The 18,372-nt window shown below is 39.4% G+C and overlaps 1 protein-coding gene across 5 annotated transcripts in view; it reads right to left on the bottom strand.

The window, feature by feature from the left end:
- Nucleotides 1-18,372, bottom strand: part of ELMO1 (engulfment and cell motility 1) — an 805,215-nt gene that overhangs the window by 387,994 nt on the left and 398,849 nt on the right. For 4 of the 5 annotated variants that reach the window (XM_029589504.1, XM_029589501.1, XM_029589503.1 and 1 more), the window contains one exon: nt 15,359-15,467. In XM_029589504.1, the coding sequence (XP_029445364.1) occupies nt 15,359-15,467 (109 nt within the window). Of the gene's footprint in view, nt 1-13,067; nt 13,178-15,358; nt 15,468-18,372 lie in introns of those variants that run through there. The other variant, XM_029589505.1, reaches the window with a different exon arrangement.

An 18,372-nucleotide genomic window follows, 5' to 3' on the forward strand; every position in this document is an offset into this window, starting at 1 on the left:
AAGGGGAAATGGATGTGATATCTACTGACAGTCTTAATTTATCAGCCTTTTAGAGGCCTCAGTGGATGATATCCAAACTAGATCCACTTTAATAGTGGCATTTAGTTTGGAACAAGAGAAGAATCTAGTTCTTCAAAAGTATTTTAGGAACAAAGAGTTTAGTTTCTGTGGCCAGAGAATTCAAGTATTCTCAGACGTTTCTAAGGTTACACAGTCAAGGTGGAAACAGTTCTTATTTTTGCGACAGAGAGTTTTGGCCCTAGGGGCCACTTTCTTTCTCAAACTTTCCTGCAAATGTTTGGTTACCTTCCAAAAAAACAAATTTGTCTTCTTAGAACCTACCCACCTTGAAGTTTTTCTTGCTGACAAAGGTGGATAAAGGCATAGTAACACCTCCTTAGTTTGGGAATAGATAACTGGTTAATAAATCAAGGTTTATCTCCTATTAGTTCATGTTGGTATGAATTTTGCTTTGTGTTATTACCTTGGATGGCTCCCCTATAAAGTGGACTGAAACATTTGAATTTACATTATAATGTTTGCTTGCTATTACTCTACCTCTGTTAGAAATATTGATGATGTAATTCAAAATTTTCTTATTTCTTTTTGCATTGTAAAATGTTTAAGAAAGCTAATAAAGTATAAATTAAAATTAAAAAAAGAAATATTGATTTATATATTACAACACTAACTGAATGAAAAATATGTAGAAATGATGGAATCTGAGGCATACTATGATCCTTTAAGAGGTAATTATACTATTACACTGTATTATTCAGAAAAAATAAATTTCAAATGAAAAAAAAATATATGAAACAATCCTATTTCTGTAGCTGTTGGATTAACCTGTAAAGTAGCTGTCACCTAAATGACCAAAAAGGTCAGACCAGAAGCAGTTTTCTTTACTTGCCTTTAATGCTGCTTGTAGTTAGAATAGAACCAAAGTTGAACTGATGTATTTTCTATTTTATTATTTAGGTACTGAATCTTAAGGCCTCTATGATTTAATATTTGATGGAACACAAAATAAATGTGCCTCAAAGTTATGCACTCAACCTATTTTTAATACACACATTCCAGCGATGACAGTCTATGGCACATTCAAAAAGCCTATGTTAAAATACAGAGAGCCTAACTTTCAAACCTATCCATGGTAAAGCACAAGTAAGTAGACTCGTCTGGGCATCATCAGCTCTAGGCATATGGGGACCATGCCCAGAGTCTCTTCCTCAGTATCTCGAATCTCCAGTTGTGGACAAAGCAGAAGAGACCCTGTGGGGCCGCCAGTGTTTCCTGCAGCCACTGGCCAAGGAAGAGGCCCTGTGGGATCACCGGTGTTTGCTGCAGATCGTGGCCAAGGAAGAGGGAGAAGACCAGAAAGTACCTCTGTGTGTGTATGTATAACAGAGAGAACAAGAATGTGAGTGTGCCTTTATGCGTGTGTATATATGAGACAGGGTGAGAGAGTGTGTCTATGTGCAAGAGTGAGAATGATAGAATGTGTCTAAGCTAATACTTTATTCTTCAGGTCAGAATTCAAATGAGCAAAAGATGACGTTACCAAGAAATATAAAGTAGTGTGGCTGACATAAGTGAATTATAAAAGGCATTCTAGTAATAGGAGGAAGGGACGAGGGAGAAGGCTTTGATGGGTGACAAGCAGCATACTTTTATGGCTCATAATGTGATAGAAAACCTAGATCTTTATCGAGTCCTTTTTTCTCAGTTCCAAAGTGTCTGATCATTTTCACTTTAATAGTCTTGCGTTCCTGGATTGTTATTTTCCTTTGATTATCCTGATCATAAGGTCATTGATGGTACCAAAAAGTGCTCCCCCAGAGAGGTGTTGGCCTTTTCTTCCTTGTGGTGTTTGATATTGTATCTGTGCAAATCGAGTCCTGCCTTTAATGTCTGGCCTGTCTCACCAAATGTAGCATGCTTCTTCACATTTTCTGCATTGACTAATACACTATATTAGAAGAGGGACATGATTAGGATCACCTTATGCTGAATGTTTTTCCCTTGTGGGTGATTATGGGGTAGTGTGCTATGTGTGGGTGAATTTTCAAAAGGATTTACATGTGTAAATGTAACTACTATTGTAGCAAATTTTCAGAAGCCTTTTACCAGTGTAAAGTGCCCTTTCACAAGCAAATCCTATGGACCATTCAATGGTATATATATTGTGGCAATTTTCAAAGGAATTTACACGTATAAAACCCAATTTTAAGCAGGTAAATCCTTTTATAAAATCAGGACCTCAGTTTGCAGTGTGGTACATTGCAGGGATTATGTACCATTTTCTTCTTTCTGAGTTTCTGTTAGAAGCTTGCTTTTTACTAATTTTTGCTTCAGATTAGGTGCCAATACCAATGGAAGAAGGAATATTTCTTTTCAGTGCATCATCTTACAGGAGTTGTGTCTATAGGTCTTTTATAATTTTTTTTTTCCAGCTCAGATTTCTATGCAACTACAAAGGGTACATGCTCTGTAGTTTTCCTCTCTTTGTATTATGGTAGATTTGTATTGGGTATTTTAAGCAAACAGGCAATCTTCTTGGAGTTGATTTTGGGGTTGTAGCCCTTTTGTTTACCTGTAGGAAACTATGTCATATGCACTAATCTAGGGCAACATCACCTTAAAAACACTCTATCATATCATAATGTGCTCTGAGTTGACAGATATCAAATTTTTGTTTTCTTCTTTACAGGCCGATACAGTAAAGTCCGCGCGCCAGTGCGCGCGATGCAGTATTTAAATTAGGTCCGGCGGTAGATCCGGGCAAAAGGAGGCGCTAGGGACACTAGCGCGTCCCTAGCGCCTCCTTTTGACCCAGAGCGGCAGCTGTCAGCGGGTTTGACAGCCGACGCTTAATTTTGCCAGCGTCATTCTCGAGCCCGCTGACAGCCACAGGCTCAGAAACTGGATGCCGGCAAAATTGAGCATCCGGTTTTTGGTCCGACAGCCGCCGGCCCAATTTAAAATTTTTTTTTTTACTTTTTTTACCCTTCGGGACCTCCGACTTAATATCGCTATGATATTAAGTCGGAGGGTGCACAGAAAAGCAGTTTTTACTGCTTTTCTGTGCACTTTCCCGGTGCCGTCAGAGACTAGCGCTTACCTTTGGATAGGCGCTAATTTCTTAGAGTAAAATGTGCGGCTTGGCTGCACATTTTACTTACTGTATCCCACATGCATACCTAATAGGGCCATCAACATGCATTTGCACGTTGAGGGCGCTATTAGGTGCCGTGGGTTGGACGCACGTTTTCCGCCCCTTACTGAATAAGGGGTAAGGGAATACGCGCGTCCAAGAGCAGGCTAACAGTGCGCTTCCTCGGAGTGCACTGTACTGTATCGGCCTGTTAGATTGTGAGCCATCTAGGGACAGAGAAATACCGACAGTACCTGAATATAATCCACTCTGAAGTGCCTGAAAAAAAAAGTGGAATATAAGTAAGATCTATAGATTCTCTTTTGTATCATCTTTTGTACTGAAACCCATATCTGAGAGTATGAGTACATTGGAATATTTCCTTTTTTGATAGCCAGAAATTGCCTTTGCTCAAGTACCCTTCTTGAGTTCTATCGTTGTGTGAAAGTTGAACTCATTCCATTATCAGAATTCTTGTCACCACTGAAGATACAATGAAGCGGTTTATGTTGAAGTCCCTCTTTGAGCACTATAATTGTGTGGAAGTAGAAAGGAATCTATGAATAGATTTGACACATATTGAAGCTAAGGTGAAAAAGCCTTAAGAGAAGTTGAGGAAGTTAGGTCTTCAATCTAACAGTTTGTTTAAACCTTTAAGAACAGCGAAAGGGGATAAATTTTCCTATGTGTCACACTGCATTTATTAGATATCTGGACAATACTGAATCCTGTAACAGGAGACTATACTCACTATGCTATATCACATGATACTAAGTCATGAATTGATTATTTGCTGATTTCAGCATGTCTATTCTCTAAAATTATAAATTCCAGATCACCCTTGGTGATTTCCGATCTCTGCCTGGAGACATACATCATAGCTAAACTCAGGTACAAACTTAGAGGGTCATTTATTAAATCATGTAAGGGCCCTAACAACCGTGATAAATAACGCATTGCAAGATGCGTATGCAAATTTTAAAATTTTCCCCAACTGGGCGAAATAAATTAAAATGAGGAGTGCTTAGCATTGCATACGGTAGCATAATACATGCTACTGCAGGTTTTAATGTCGGAAATAACTACACCTTTTTCCCTGGCATTAAGCCCGTGATAGCTATGCGTTACTGCTGAAAAAGGCTTTGCGATATTTATCGCAAAGCCAGTTTTGGGCAGGGAGAGAGGGAGAGAGAGAAAGAGAGAGAGAGCCTCTGTGGAGGCACACATATTAGTCAACTTGTCATACCACTGTAAGAGGGGCCCATTCAGAACTCGAGGTGAGGTTTTGATGGTGGCCTCGGTTTTGGGGGCCAGTTTTAAATGCATAGAGGACAGTAGGCATCAGTTAAGATTTTATGTGATTTGGCGTGTTGACAGGTACACAAAGACGAGATTTGTACATTGTCCTCTCAACCTAGCTTGATAACAGCTAGGTAGAGTGCATCAAGCTAGGTCAAGAGTACAATGTACAAATCTCATCTTTGTGAACCTGTCATCACGCCAAATCACATAAAATCTTCACTGAGGCCTACTGTGCGGTTCGTGCCTCTGACTGTGCAAGTAGAACTGACCCCTCTCTTCCCCCCACCCCCAAAAAAAAATGTGATAAAGGCCTGTCTGGGAACTTCCGAGCATGTGATGTGAAAATATCATGGGTGCAATATGTGATGCACTTTCAGGAAAGTTATCCTAGCCATGCCCCCCCACCCCCTTTTTTTTTTTTTTATCACGGATGTTATTCTTGCAAAATGTATAGCAAAATGATAAATCTAGGTCTTACATTTTGAGCCCTCTGGGAACAGAGAAACAGCTACAGTACCTGAATGTAATCTGCTTTAGAATATAAAATAAATAAATACAAAATAAAATACACTTTAAGCCAGAAATTTTCTAATTTAAAGATGCCAGCCTGGCCAGTACAGAATAAGACATTTTTGGAACATTTAAGAGACACATGGGATGATTATGAGGTAAATAAAGGTCAATAGAAATCCAACCTAGTGCTATATTGGAAAACAGCCAAAGCAGTGTTCGGGGGGACGTTACATAATAGGTACAAATATTGAATTAGATCCAGATAGATTGGAATTAACATGGCAGTTGACCAATTATAAAAAAAAAAGAAGACATGAATGAGAAGAACTCTGAAGCAATGAAAAAATATTTTACTACATCAAAGGGCCACCTATTCCTTATTTTCCTTAAAACACAGACTATTCTTGCGTGAGAATAAAGCTCGTAGAATGCTAGCCAATTTAATATGGGATAAAAGAAACTCAGTATATATTTCAGCCTTGCAACACTGCTCAGGCTGGATGGAGACATCCTTGGAAGAAATCAGTGAGATTTTGGGGGAGTACTAAGAGAAATTGTATTCTGCAGAAGCTGAATATAAGAAGAAGAGGGAAAAATTCTTATCCAAGCTCTCTTTACCCAAATTAACACCTCAACAGTTAGAATTTCTTAATACATCCTTCTGAAATTTCTTCAGTCATATCTAATCTTCACAATTTTAAAGCACCAGGCCTAGATAGCTTGACAGTTCACTTTTATAAGTTGCTAGACAATCAAAGCATCAAAGCTTTATTTGAAGAAATGATTCAGACAGGAAAAATGCCATATTCCAGGTAGATAGCAAATATAATAGTCCTTCCCAAGTCTGGCTGAGACCAACATATGCCATCTTCCATAAAGGCCCACCTTACTTAAACAGGACAGATTTTTGCAAAATTATACCCAACAAACTTAAGCTAGTTTTTACCTACTTTAATTTCCTCTGTGCAGGCAGGGCTTATCCAGGGGCGAAGATCAAGTATTAATGTCCGTTGTTTTAGTCCTACTAGAGCTAACTGCTACATCTCAATTCAAAAACTCTTCTTCTAGCGTTCGATACAGAAAAGGCTTTTGATAAAGTCTTGTGGTCATTTTTGCAGATGATGTTGGATTGGCTTTGTTTCTGTGGCTTTATTAACAATGCTAAACAGGTGGTGTTTTCAAGTTGGGATTTATTCACAGAAGACCTTTCTGTACTGAAAACATTTTTTATTTTACATGCAGAAAACACGATTTGTGCACTGAAAACATTGTTTAGGTGCACAAATCATGTTTTTATATACGTTAAGCATTTTCTCTATGCACATTTTCTTGGTTTGTGACTATTTTATAACACCCGGTGCATTCGAATACCATTAGCTTCATGCATTGGGAGTTAATATTTTTAGCATGTGCATTAAGAAACTGTGCACTGAATTTCAGCAAATAGTTTTAAACACTCAGCTTATTACATTGGCCCAAAAAGAAATAAATAATTATCAAAAAATGTGCGATGTTGTAAAAGAAAACAAAAAATAAAATAAATCCTCTCTATGATTATTGAAGTTTGGGCTTTACCCATGATCCCTTCATGTAGGTTACCCCAGCCATCTTAGAAGCCTGATGCAGTCACAAGACTGCTATTTAGGGTTATAAACACTGTTCTATGCATATTATCTAGTGCTTCTTGAAGTCGAATGTAGACTGTCTTTTTTTGTCTGTAATTGCCACTCTGTGCAGGTCACCCCATGCTTCTTTACCTTCCTTTTTTGCTGCTAGTGATCCTCTGTTCTTCTCTCATGCTTTTTAAAGTTCTATTATTTTTGTCTCTACCACCTTCTCCGGGAGTCTATTTCATGTATCCATTACCCTTTCTGTGAAGGTATATTTTTTGGATGTTGTTCCCAAATCTTCCCCTCTGGAACCTCATGCTACAACCTCTTACCAGGACATATTCAGGATACATTTTCAAAGGCATTTTGATGAGTAAAACTGTTTTTTTCCAAAGAAAATGGCCTGCCCAATATGTGAGTGAACCTATGTGCACATATCTTGTCTGCATGTAAGTGTACCCAGACTGAGTGATGGCATTCCCAGGGTAGAGTTGGGAAGGGGTCTACACCTTACATGCATACTTTTTCATTTTCTAAAGCACACATGTAAAACGTGCACATGTTATAGAAGGCATGCAGGAAATTTGGTGGGATAACTTTCAAAGTAGTCTTATGCATGTAAGTCTACTTAAAAACTGATGTAATGTGCTTTTTTGCTGCCTAATTTAAGTGGGCTGTTTAAACATTATCCCCATTAAGGCCAATATTTGGCCCATGGCTTAGTGCCTGACTTAGCTGACTGCTATATTTAGGCCTGCCATTTGTGTGCTTGGGGCTAGCTGGCAAGCGCTGAAAATCAACACTAGCCTCCTATGTCCTCCCTTGACCATGGGAATGCTTCTGGGGCCACCCACCTTTTCAACAGCCAAATCCAGCCACCTAGTGAAATTAGAGAGCTAGATTTAGTCACTCTGTAGGTTGGAGTTAGGTAGTGTGGAATCAGAGTACAATGACATGTTTTGGGATCTTAGCATCTCCATTTGTAGGCCAGCTGTGCAGAGAGGGATACAGTGGAACATATAGCTTAGCTAGTCAGTTGTTTACTAAATATTGCTAACGTCTTAAGATCAGATTGTGAAATGTGTTGAAATCACAGAATAAGGTTATTTTAGATCTGCACCTGGACCCTTAGTCACAGTGAAAATTGCAGTGCTTACTGTTTGCTATAATGAAAAGCATCTCGAGGAATTGCATTAGTATTGCTTCAGACACCCAGCATGAGGTGACCGAGACCTAAGACAGAGGAAAAGAGGATGTCACTTTAGCATTAGGGAATAGTTAGGCAAGGTAAAATGTACATTGGGTGCAGAGTTCAAATTAGATTCGTGATTGGACCAACTGTATGACAACAAATTTAAGGATGTGCTGAAAGGAAACTTGTAATCAAAGAATAAAGCATTGATTGGTCATGTAATTTTTTTAATGATAAACGAGAAATATATTATAGGGCCTGTCTGTGATTGCAAAGAAATAGCAACTTGTCATTGCTATACTGCTTGCTGTTTTGTTTTCTTTTTTTTTTTTTTAATAAAAATCACATGAACGAGGAAGTGTTAGTTTCTGATTAAAATTTCTTTTATTGCCAAATTAGTTAACAAAAACAGTTGCTCTGTGGAGATTAAAAAAAAAAACAAAAAACAGGGCCCTTTGCCAGCTGCTGTTAAGCTGCTGGGTTGTTTTTTTTTCGACCGGAAAATCCTTCAGCAGCCAGAAAATAAGCCTCCTTGTTTTTCCAACAGTGCACCATTTTAATGAAATGCTTTAGCATTACCACTGCATCATTACAGTTAAGCCAGTATGCCTTTTCAGTATATACTCTTTTCAGGGTGTAATAACTCAAAGAACTGAATATTTGCATAAATGCTGTCAGTTATTCTTTTTCTTTTTTCAAAAGATAATATTTCATTAGACCTCTCCTGTTTTACTTTGTGCTAACCTTGAACAACTCCACCTTTGCAATAGCTTGATTTTGCAGTCCTAACTGCTCATGCACGATTCTCACTTATCTATGCTACAGTCATACAATCATTGCGCTTCTACTGTGTTTTAATGGAATGCACTTCCAATAACTAGCCTTGTTTCTATAACCCAGCTTGCAATTATAGTTTGCATGGGCTTCAGTCTGGATGACTGAAGATAAAGAAACAATCTGAGAAATCTAGTTATCTTTCTCCTCATCCTGTAGACTCTTCTGAAAATGGAAAATTTAGACTGAAGCCCCTTACAAAATATAATTTAGAAACAAAGTCAGCACAGAGAATAATCATGTCAAGGAAGACTAATGTCTCCAATACTCATGCTGCACAGCTGACTCAGACCAAACACCGCGTAGGAGGGGGGAAAAAAAAAAAGCAGTGAAGTTGCAGGTGATAACTTTTCCATATCAGAGCAATCTAAAACAGAGTTTAAAATATTTTGTGTCAGTCCACCTTCCAAAAACAAAAATATGTTGTAATGCCATAACCATGTCTAAAAACATTTTAGCTAATTTCAGTTTAAAAAAAAAAAATACCCTCCAAACATGTTGCTTATTCCAGAAGGGGTAGAAGATTTTAATAGCTGTGCGTCACATGGACACGCCAATTTTATAACATGCGTGTGCCGGCTCATGCGTGTTATAAAATCAATGGGCCGCGCGCACATGCATGCCGGATTTTGTAATCCGCATGTGCGGGAGGATTTTTGCCAATCTTGCACGGCGATGCATTTTGGCCTTCCCCAGTTCCCTCTCAGTCTGCTCCAATTAAGGAGCAGACTGGGTGGGAACTTCCCTACCCCCTACCCTAACCTCCCTTCCTCTTCCCCTCTCCTCCCCAACCCCTAAATCTAAATGTTTTGTTTTTTTTTTATTTTGTTGCGCAACTTACTTCAGCTCAGGAGCTGAAGTAAGTTGCGCACGCAGGCTCCGGGACAGTAAACAATGGTGCTGTCCCGGCCCGCTCCCCGCCCGCCCCTTCCAAGAGGCCCGGCACTTACACCCGACCTTTATGCACGTGGCCGGGCCTCTTGGAAGATTCGCCCGGCGCGTGCAAGACCCAGCCGCGCGCCAGGCATTTAAAATCTGCCCGTAAAACTGTACTTTACATCAAAGCATAAAATGTACACAAAAACAGCGAGAGCCAGTAGAATAATAAAAACATCTCTTTATTAATAACCTTGGAAAAGGAGGAAAAAAATAACATCCTGAGATTAATATTAAAAAAAAAATTATAATAAAAAACAGATGATGATTCTGGCTAAAGTTAGCTAGATAAGGTAACTTGGATATTTAGAAGGATAAATGTCCTGCTGAATATCGAAGAAAAAAAAAAAGTTATCCAGCTATCTTTAACTGGATAACTTTAAACCTAACTGGCTTTGGTTGAATAAATAGTCAGTTAGATGTAGAGTTATCTGGTTACATGCTGAAAAGCTGGTTTTGCTCTCTAGACCACACCAGAGGCCTCATTGCCCTTACGCCAGTGAAAGTCGGCAACATCTCTGTTGTATACCGAATGGTACGCAACATTTGTATCTATCGCCATTTTCTGTGGCCAGAGGAGGTAGATATGGTGGCTAACGATGGTATAGAAAACTTGATAGATAGATAAATAAATAAATAAAGAGATGGAAGTGCAGGATGGAGATGAGACCACTGCAGCATCCTAAAGAGTTCCCATACCTCACGCCTCTCTCTATAACTCGTGTAGTATGTTAAGCATTGTTATGACATAGCTGATGAGATTTTTTTTTTTTTTTAAGACGTAGGCACAATAAATTTGATAACGAGCATATGCTGGCTCGCGCCAAAGGATGAGGCCATTTTATAACATATGCACACGTATATGTGCGCATGGTATAAAACAGGATGTACGCGCGTACATGTGCGCATAATTTTATATGGACATGCGCATGTGCACGCAAATGCCGCCTCTACCGCGTAAGTGGGGGGATTTTAGTAGACACATGCACCAGTTTCCCCCAGTTCATTCCCAGTTCACCCAGGTAAGGGAGAGGACTTCTAAACCCCTCTAGTTAAATAGCCTCCCTTTACCCTGTTGGCTCCAACTCTTTAAACCTTGCTGACTACCTTAGATTTTTTTATTTTATTATGTACACGCGAGCCATAGGAGTAGTAAAGTTATGCGACAGGGGACCCCAGCGCGCACTTTTGTGCCTAAATATTTACGTGCACATTTCACGTTAAAGTCCCAGAACGTCCATGCCCTGCCCCTTTTTTGCAACTTATTTGTGTGCGTATTGGGAGACATGCATGTACACGAGCAGCTTTTAAAATCCGCCTGGTGCCCGCCGGTCAAACATGCTCGCCTATCTCCCGGCTTTGGTGCGTGCCGGGCTTTTAAAATTCACCCCTAAGAGCATTAGTGGTGTTGGCCTGATGGGACAGTGATCTGTCGTACTCTTTTCTCGTATGTCTATGATTTTAAGAGTTTCTCTGTTGAAGGTGCTCCATGGCATGGCATGTAGGAGTAAACAGGGCCCCCATTTCACCCAGTCCCTACTTCGCCTGGTTTCATGTGTTCACGCTATGAGGCCACTCCCGCACTGGAAAGAGAGTAGTGGTATTACCTCATAGACAGACGTGTTTAATCACCTGAATGCAGTATGTTACCCCTTTATGACCAGGGCAGCCCTTTATCGAATACAGTGATGGCAGGCCTGGGGTCTGCATTCATCTGTGTTTGTAAAGCCTTCAGTCCATGATGATTTGTAAATGCATGGATGGTAATGTAGTAAGCATTTTTGCCCATTGGACAATGTCTCCAAATGGATTAGTTTTGTGCATACCATGACAGGAATTAATTTCACTTGTAAACCAGGGTATGAATATAACATCAAGTTTATCACTAATGCTCTTAATATTTGCAATATGCCAAAGAGAGCCTCCTTCTGGAATTCATAAGATGTAATATACTGTACACGGGCAACATATTAAGGTGTGCTTGGAAGTTCCTTTCAATCAGGTGCTCAGTAGAATTAGGAGGAGAATTTCTGTATCTTTCTGCCATGTTTTCTTGGTCTCTGATTACATCTTTTGATACTTGAGGTTCTTTTCTCTCTCCATGCATAGTACTGAATAATCACTTGGTGCTGTCACCTCTACTAGCAACGCTATTCTTGTGCTTTTCTCCTTTAGCATGTGTGAGTATGTTGTGGTTTTCCTTTGGAGATTGATGAAATCGTCAGGGATTTTTGCCTTCTCACATGCTTTATGCTGACATCACAGACTGAATGTACTTTGGTCAATTTTCTCGCCTTTTTCTATAGTGTGCAGATATTACCAGAGTAACTTTCCATGTCAGGAAAGGGATAATCAGGTTCCTGCATAAGATAATGAAGCAGCTAATTCATTCCACTACTTTGAGCTGGGTGAGATCCTAATGCTTTATTATATATTCTCATTATTACCCAATTTGCCACTATTCATCCTCTTGTACAGCTCCTGCTCTGAATAGTGATTTTTTAAAAATCTGACAAATGCCTTCCTATTTGCCTCAGACTAGGCGAATCAACTCCCAAAATAACTAAAATAAAATAGAGAAGCACAAAGCAATACCCTATCAAGCAATCTTGGAAAAGGACTCCCAAAAGTAATTTACTCAATTGCCTCAGGAAGAAAAGCTACTAAAGCTACCCATCAAAACACAGATATAGGTAAATGAGGAAACCACTGTTCTAAAAAGAAATGTAGTAATTTATTAATAAGCCACTTTAGCACTGTTTCAGTCCATTTAGGGGTCTGAAACATTTTTTAACATAACATACTATGTAAGCATTTAGGGCCTGATTCACTATGGCTTGATTTTCTATTCTGTGTATATGGGGGGGGGGGGGGGGGGGGGGGGGAGAGCTTGGTAAACCAGGCCCTTCATAAACCATCATTACTTTTCTTTTTAGAATGCTAACTTCCTCATTTATATATTTCCACAAAGCAGGAGAATCACTGCTCAGATACATGCGAGCACATTTTACCAAATTTCACCACTGACAGGCTGGAGCGATCGATGTTAGATCACTTATTTCAGGCACAGAGACAACCATACTCATATCGTCACTTCATTGCTGTTTAAAAGGTAACATTCTGTGTCAAACCATTCACCAGCAAAATAGCAAAGTAGAAGAAGGTAAATATATTATTATTAGACTATGCTGTTTGTGAGGCTTTGCCGTTAAAAAAAAAGTATGCTTATTTGTGGGCATCTACATAAGAATGGTGGACACATCTGGTCAAAGTGTCAATGCCCCAACCCAGCTAATTGCTGGACTGATTTGTGGTGGACTGTTAATTGCTCAGTTTCAAAGATTCACTTCTGCTGCTTGGTGACATGCTATAAAGTATACATCAGTAGTCTGAGGGGCAACAATGAATGGTTTCTTCATCTGCCTGCAGTTCAGATACTGCACGTGATGCTGCTGACACATTGACTGCTTTACGCTTGACTAATGAGAAATCACTTGACAAGAAGATAGCAAATGGCAGCTCTTACCTGAGGTATGCTGTCGTTTTCTCAGCGAGAGTCTATTTATATGAACAGTGAGTACATCTCTGGCATACAAAGGACTGTTATTCTGTCCATGTGAAGTAGAATAATACAGTTGTATGCAAAATTTTAGGCATCCCTGGTCAAATTGTGTTTTTCAAATAAACCTTTTAAGTGAAAAGAAGCGGACATAACCTCTGCATGGTACAAAGTTAAACATGACATATTTCTGCAATTTTTAATGCAAAAATGCTTTCTGCTGATTTTAACAGAGTGAAAATAATAAAGTGAATATGGCATGTGCAAAAGTTTGGACACCCTTTCAGTCAATACTTTGTAACACCTCCTTTGGCAGAAATACCAGCTTCTAAACATTTCCAGTAGCCATCTAAGTCTTTTTATTCTTTCTTGTGGAATCTTTTCTCACCCTTTCTTTCAGAACTCTTCTAAGCTCAGACATATTCTTAGGTTTTCTTGCATGCACTCCTTACAGATTTTCTCCACTGATTTTCAATGATATTAAAGTCTGGGGACTGTGAAGGCCATTCCAAAACCATCATCTTTCTTTCCTTAAGTACTTCATGGTTGATTTTAAGGTATGTTTCAGATCATTGTCTTATTTAAATATCCAACTGCTTTTAAACTTCAATTTCTTCACTGACTGTGGGGCATTAGCTTCTAGGATATGTTCCAGTAAGTTTCAGGCTTATCAAGATTTTGTTATGCATACTTCAGATGATGGCTTTTGTGATGGAGTTTCACTCTGACAATTCCTCCAAGCACAGCACCGTTATATATGCAATGCTGTATTATGCACCTGTGGACTACTCCAGGATCAGCCACATTTTCAGCAGGTCATTTGCCGTGATCTACGAGTTCTGTTTTACAGATCTATTCTTGATCTTCCAGATCTTGCACTGATTTCCACATAACTTTCATTTCATAACAATGTTTCAGATAGTTGAAATTGCTAGCTGGAAGCATTTGGAGGTGGTTTTTTTTGTTTTGTTTTTTATTGCCTTCCCCTGCTTTGTAAGAGTAAATCTTTATTTTCACATCATCAGAGGGCTTTGAAAGTAATCCAGAACAGTCCCAACCTGAGAAGTTAGCAGGGTCAGTGTATTTACTCAATCATGAAATTGTCTTCACTTAACTGAAGGCCTAATGAGTCCATCAACTTTTGGGCCTTATTAACAACTTCAAAAAAAAAAAAAAGAATAAATGAATTAACTGGAAGGGCATCCCAACATTTGCACATCATATTCACTTTTTTCACTTTATGCAATCTGATGAAAAATGTAAATAAATATTAATTTTGCATTAAAAATTGCATAAAGCAATCATGTTTTCTTTCACCCTTGAAATTCCCTTCCCCCTTTAGCCCCCTATTACCCCTACCGACCTACTCCCTGCAAAAACCCTTCCTCTATTTTCCTATTGTAACCCCGCCATTTAATCTACCCCTAACGGCACTCTTTACCAATCTTCCTCATATGGCTTCATTGCTCTCTTTGTATATTTTGTATATTCTGTATATGAGTTCTCTTTTATCCACCAGTAGTCACCCACACCCCTCTTGATTAATCAGTTTACTGTCATTCCTTGAGTTATATGTAAAGCCTGTTGCTGCATTGGGTTATCTGTAAACCGAAGTGATGTTCCCAACGTGCCGCGGTATATAAAAAATGTATAAATAAAATGTTTAAACTTTGAACAATATACAGGCTGTATTGACTTCTGTTCCCTTAGAGACTGATTGAAACATACAGTTTGATGGGGGGGGGGGGGGGGGGGATTTATACTTTTGAATACAACTCTATATAAGTTACATATGAATGACAAAAATAAAAGCCAAAACAAGCCCTTTTGTCAATTAAATAACCATTACTTTTTTTTTTTTTAAGTTAAATGATCTAAGGAAGGGGGGGGGGAACCTGGATTTCATGTAAACAATGTATATCTCAGTTCTGCAAAACCTTGGAAGGCAGCCTTTGACCCCCCATTAGCATGCCAATGTTCATGAAGGATGACAACGCTGCAAATAACAGACCTCAGAAAACTTATTTAAATAACGTACAACATCTGATTAAAGCTAAACTAACATGACATATTATATGAAAAGTCCTTGACTCCACTCAGTGAGGCGGACTTTATGTAAAACCATCATGTCAAAAGTGGTAATCTTTCTTTATATTTACCCCCTTTGTGATTTAGTAAGGAAAGGAGAATACTAGAGCCTGGTTACCCATCCCTACAGTGCAAAAAAAAAAATGTTCTGTTGAGAAAGATTAACTTACGTAGTTCTCCTACTTTCAAGATTTCACAAAGCATCTTTGTTAGCTCAATACTGCTGCGGCCAAAAGGGCATTCATGTTTGTCTTCTCGGCTACTGTTTTCCAGAACGATCTGCAGTGAAAATTGAACATAGAAAAAAATTATTTATTTGTGTGTGTGTGTATGCAGACAGAGATGGGTAAAAAGGAGAAAAGCTGCTTTAAAAAAATTTTTTTTTAATTTACTTAGGGCCTCATTTTCTAAAGTATCGCAGGCCTGTGATACTTTAGGGAATGAGGGGCGGGGGGCCGAAACGGGGGGGCGGGCCTGCGCTAGCCGGCAGCGATCGCACTGTCACGGTGCGATCGCTGCCGGTTTCGCACCCAATAGCGCCACCATAGAAGGTGTAGCTATTGGGTGCGAACTCGGACGCGAAAAGGGCCTTTTACCTTTTCGTCGTCCGCGACGTCTTCGCGGAGTCGGCCCCAGTGACGCCCCGACTCCTCCTCTTCCGGGGCCGACTCCGCCCCCATTTTGGTATCGCACGCGATAAGGGACATTTCGCTTCTGAAACGTCCCTTATTGCATGCGATCCGTTTAGAAAATAAGGCCCTTAGTCTTAAAGGCTCTTTTTTTTTTTTTAATTAAATTATAAAAAACGAACATTCTCATTTTGTTTTTAGATTACGAGTTGGGATTTCAAATTACGCTTTTGATCTTGCATTTTTAATTAAGACAATTACGGGAAGGAAAATGAAGACACTGAAGCATTTATTGAAAATTTCCCAACATGGCACCTGCACCTATCTACTTTAGGTCTCACTGTTGCAACCAATTACCTACCTCATAGAATTCTGTATTGAAAGCTAAGAACCACATGCGGAAGATGATTCAAGAAGATCAACAACTGAACCTTCTCATTTTGAAACTAGAGCAGCAGCAGCAGCAGCAAAAGTGTACATACAATACAGAACAGTAACAAATAGTTTAAAGAAAAAACTGTAAAGTATCTGCCTCCTGCCAGATATCCGTTGAGCACTAACCACTGCTAATTGTCAGTAGCTGATGATATAACCGTGACTAGTAAAACTGAAGTTTCACCATGACATGTCAAAGAATAATAGTTAATTGCATAGTCATCTCCATTATCTTCATTTACTTATTTCATGCTTTTCCATCAAGAGAGCTCAAAGCGTGTTACAACAGATAAAACTATATGGCTTATGAAAGATGAAATAATAGCATAAGTGGCAGGACCATTAGGCACGCTTGTGGTAGTGACTGCAGAAAGTGAGAAGGGATGCAGGGCTTCGTTGGTGGCTCAACTACAGCAGGATGGATCTGTTTAGGGCTCTAAAAGTCCTGAGCCAATATCTTCAACTTTCTGAACTATCAGAAGCCAGTACAGTGATTTTAAAAACTAGGGTGATCCTCGCAACATTTTTTTTTTTGCATTCATTAGCATTTGAGCTGCAGCATTCTCTACGAGTTGCGGATGCCGGGCAGTATTTTTTTGGATCCCGATGTAGAACAAGTTATAGAATTTGAGGCCATTTAAATGGGACTTGAAATGACAGCTAAGGGACCATAGTACCGCTCTTGGATGGATGCAAACCATCTGTAAATATTGTTATCCTCTCATGTACAAACCCAGTCATCCATGTACTCAAAACCACCTTCCCTGCACCAATCTTTCAACCATGAATTAACATTCTTTGCATGGCAGGTAGGTAGCATTTCTGAGGTCACGAATTCAGCTATCTGTTCAGCACTCCTCCTCAGCTCCATGAATTCATCTTAAAGATTTCTGTTTAATACAATGATGCAGACCACCAAACTTGCCATGAGATTTTGTGACAACTCCAGTAATAGTGAACCATCGCCTCTCTGCAGCATTCAACACTGTGGACCAGTGCCTTGGGGATGGATATCCTAATATTGGCCTGATTTAAATCCTTCTTCCAAACCTGTTCCCGGATTATCATGTTAGGATCTGTCTCATCACACCCGCACTGTCTCTCCTGTGCAGTTCTATAGGGTACTATTTTATTACCCACATTGCTCAACATCTACTTAACCCAGTTTTTCCCCAGGCAAACTCAGAGATCATCAAATCACCTGCTACACATACACTGGTAACATACAGCTCCTGGTCTTTCTTGGATCACACCCAGAGAGATAAACTGAAATGAATGCCTAGTAAAGATCTCCAGCTGGCTGAACCATAAGAAATTGAAGCTCATCCCAAAAAAGACAATTACGATGGGTGGATAAAAAAAAGAATCTTACCCCTTAAAGTCTCAGACAATACTCAGAGACAATTCATCCTTTAAGAAACACATATGATTTCTCAAAACATACCGGCTTTCTCTTGCAATTCTAACTCCATCAACACAGATTCTGCACATCTGGAGTTTACTTTTTCCATTCTCACACTTTTTATAGTCATGTGATGTGTGTCAGTGTGAGAACCCTGAGTCCACTAAAGGCCTAGCTTCTGAATACATCCTTAGCCAGAGGGATCAGACTCAGGTTAATCAATTCCATTACACAAGGAAGGGAGGATGCAGATTAGCAAAGACCAACTTCACTTTCTCAAAAACAGAGGTAAGGGGGAAGAAGTGGTAAGGAGAAAAGAAAGGTCATACAAAAGAAGCATGACCTAGTGACACTGTAGGTCATGGAGTAGGTTAAGTTGGAACTAGCAAACTATCAATTCCCACAAATCAACTGGGATAATATCAGCAGGATAGTGATTGAGGAGTTACTGTCCAATAAGGAAAAAAATAAAGGGCATATCTAGGAAGCATGACCTAACACCACAGGTCAGATGGTAACCAAAATGGGTCATTTCTAGCAGGTTGGAATTGGTCTGATACTGTCCATCAAAGCCATAGGGACCTAGGAGGAAGAATGCTCAGGCAACAACCTTGCTAGATTAGGTACTGTTTAGGTTATTACAAAGTATGAGATCTTGTACAACCATCTCTACCATGGTAGAGATCAAGTGAGAAGATAACAAAAGTTGACTGCATAA

This window comes from Rhinatrema bivittatum, chromosome 2, assembly GCF_901001135.1.
Source record: "Rhinatrema bivittatum chromosome 2, aRhiBiv1.1, whole genome shotgun sequence".
In the NCBI taxonomy this organism is placed as follows: domain Eukaryota; kingdom Metazoa; phylum Chordata; class Amphibia; order Gymnophiona; family Rhinatrematidae; genus Rhinatrema; species Rhinatrema bivittatum.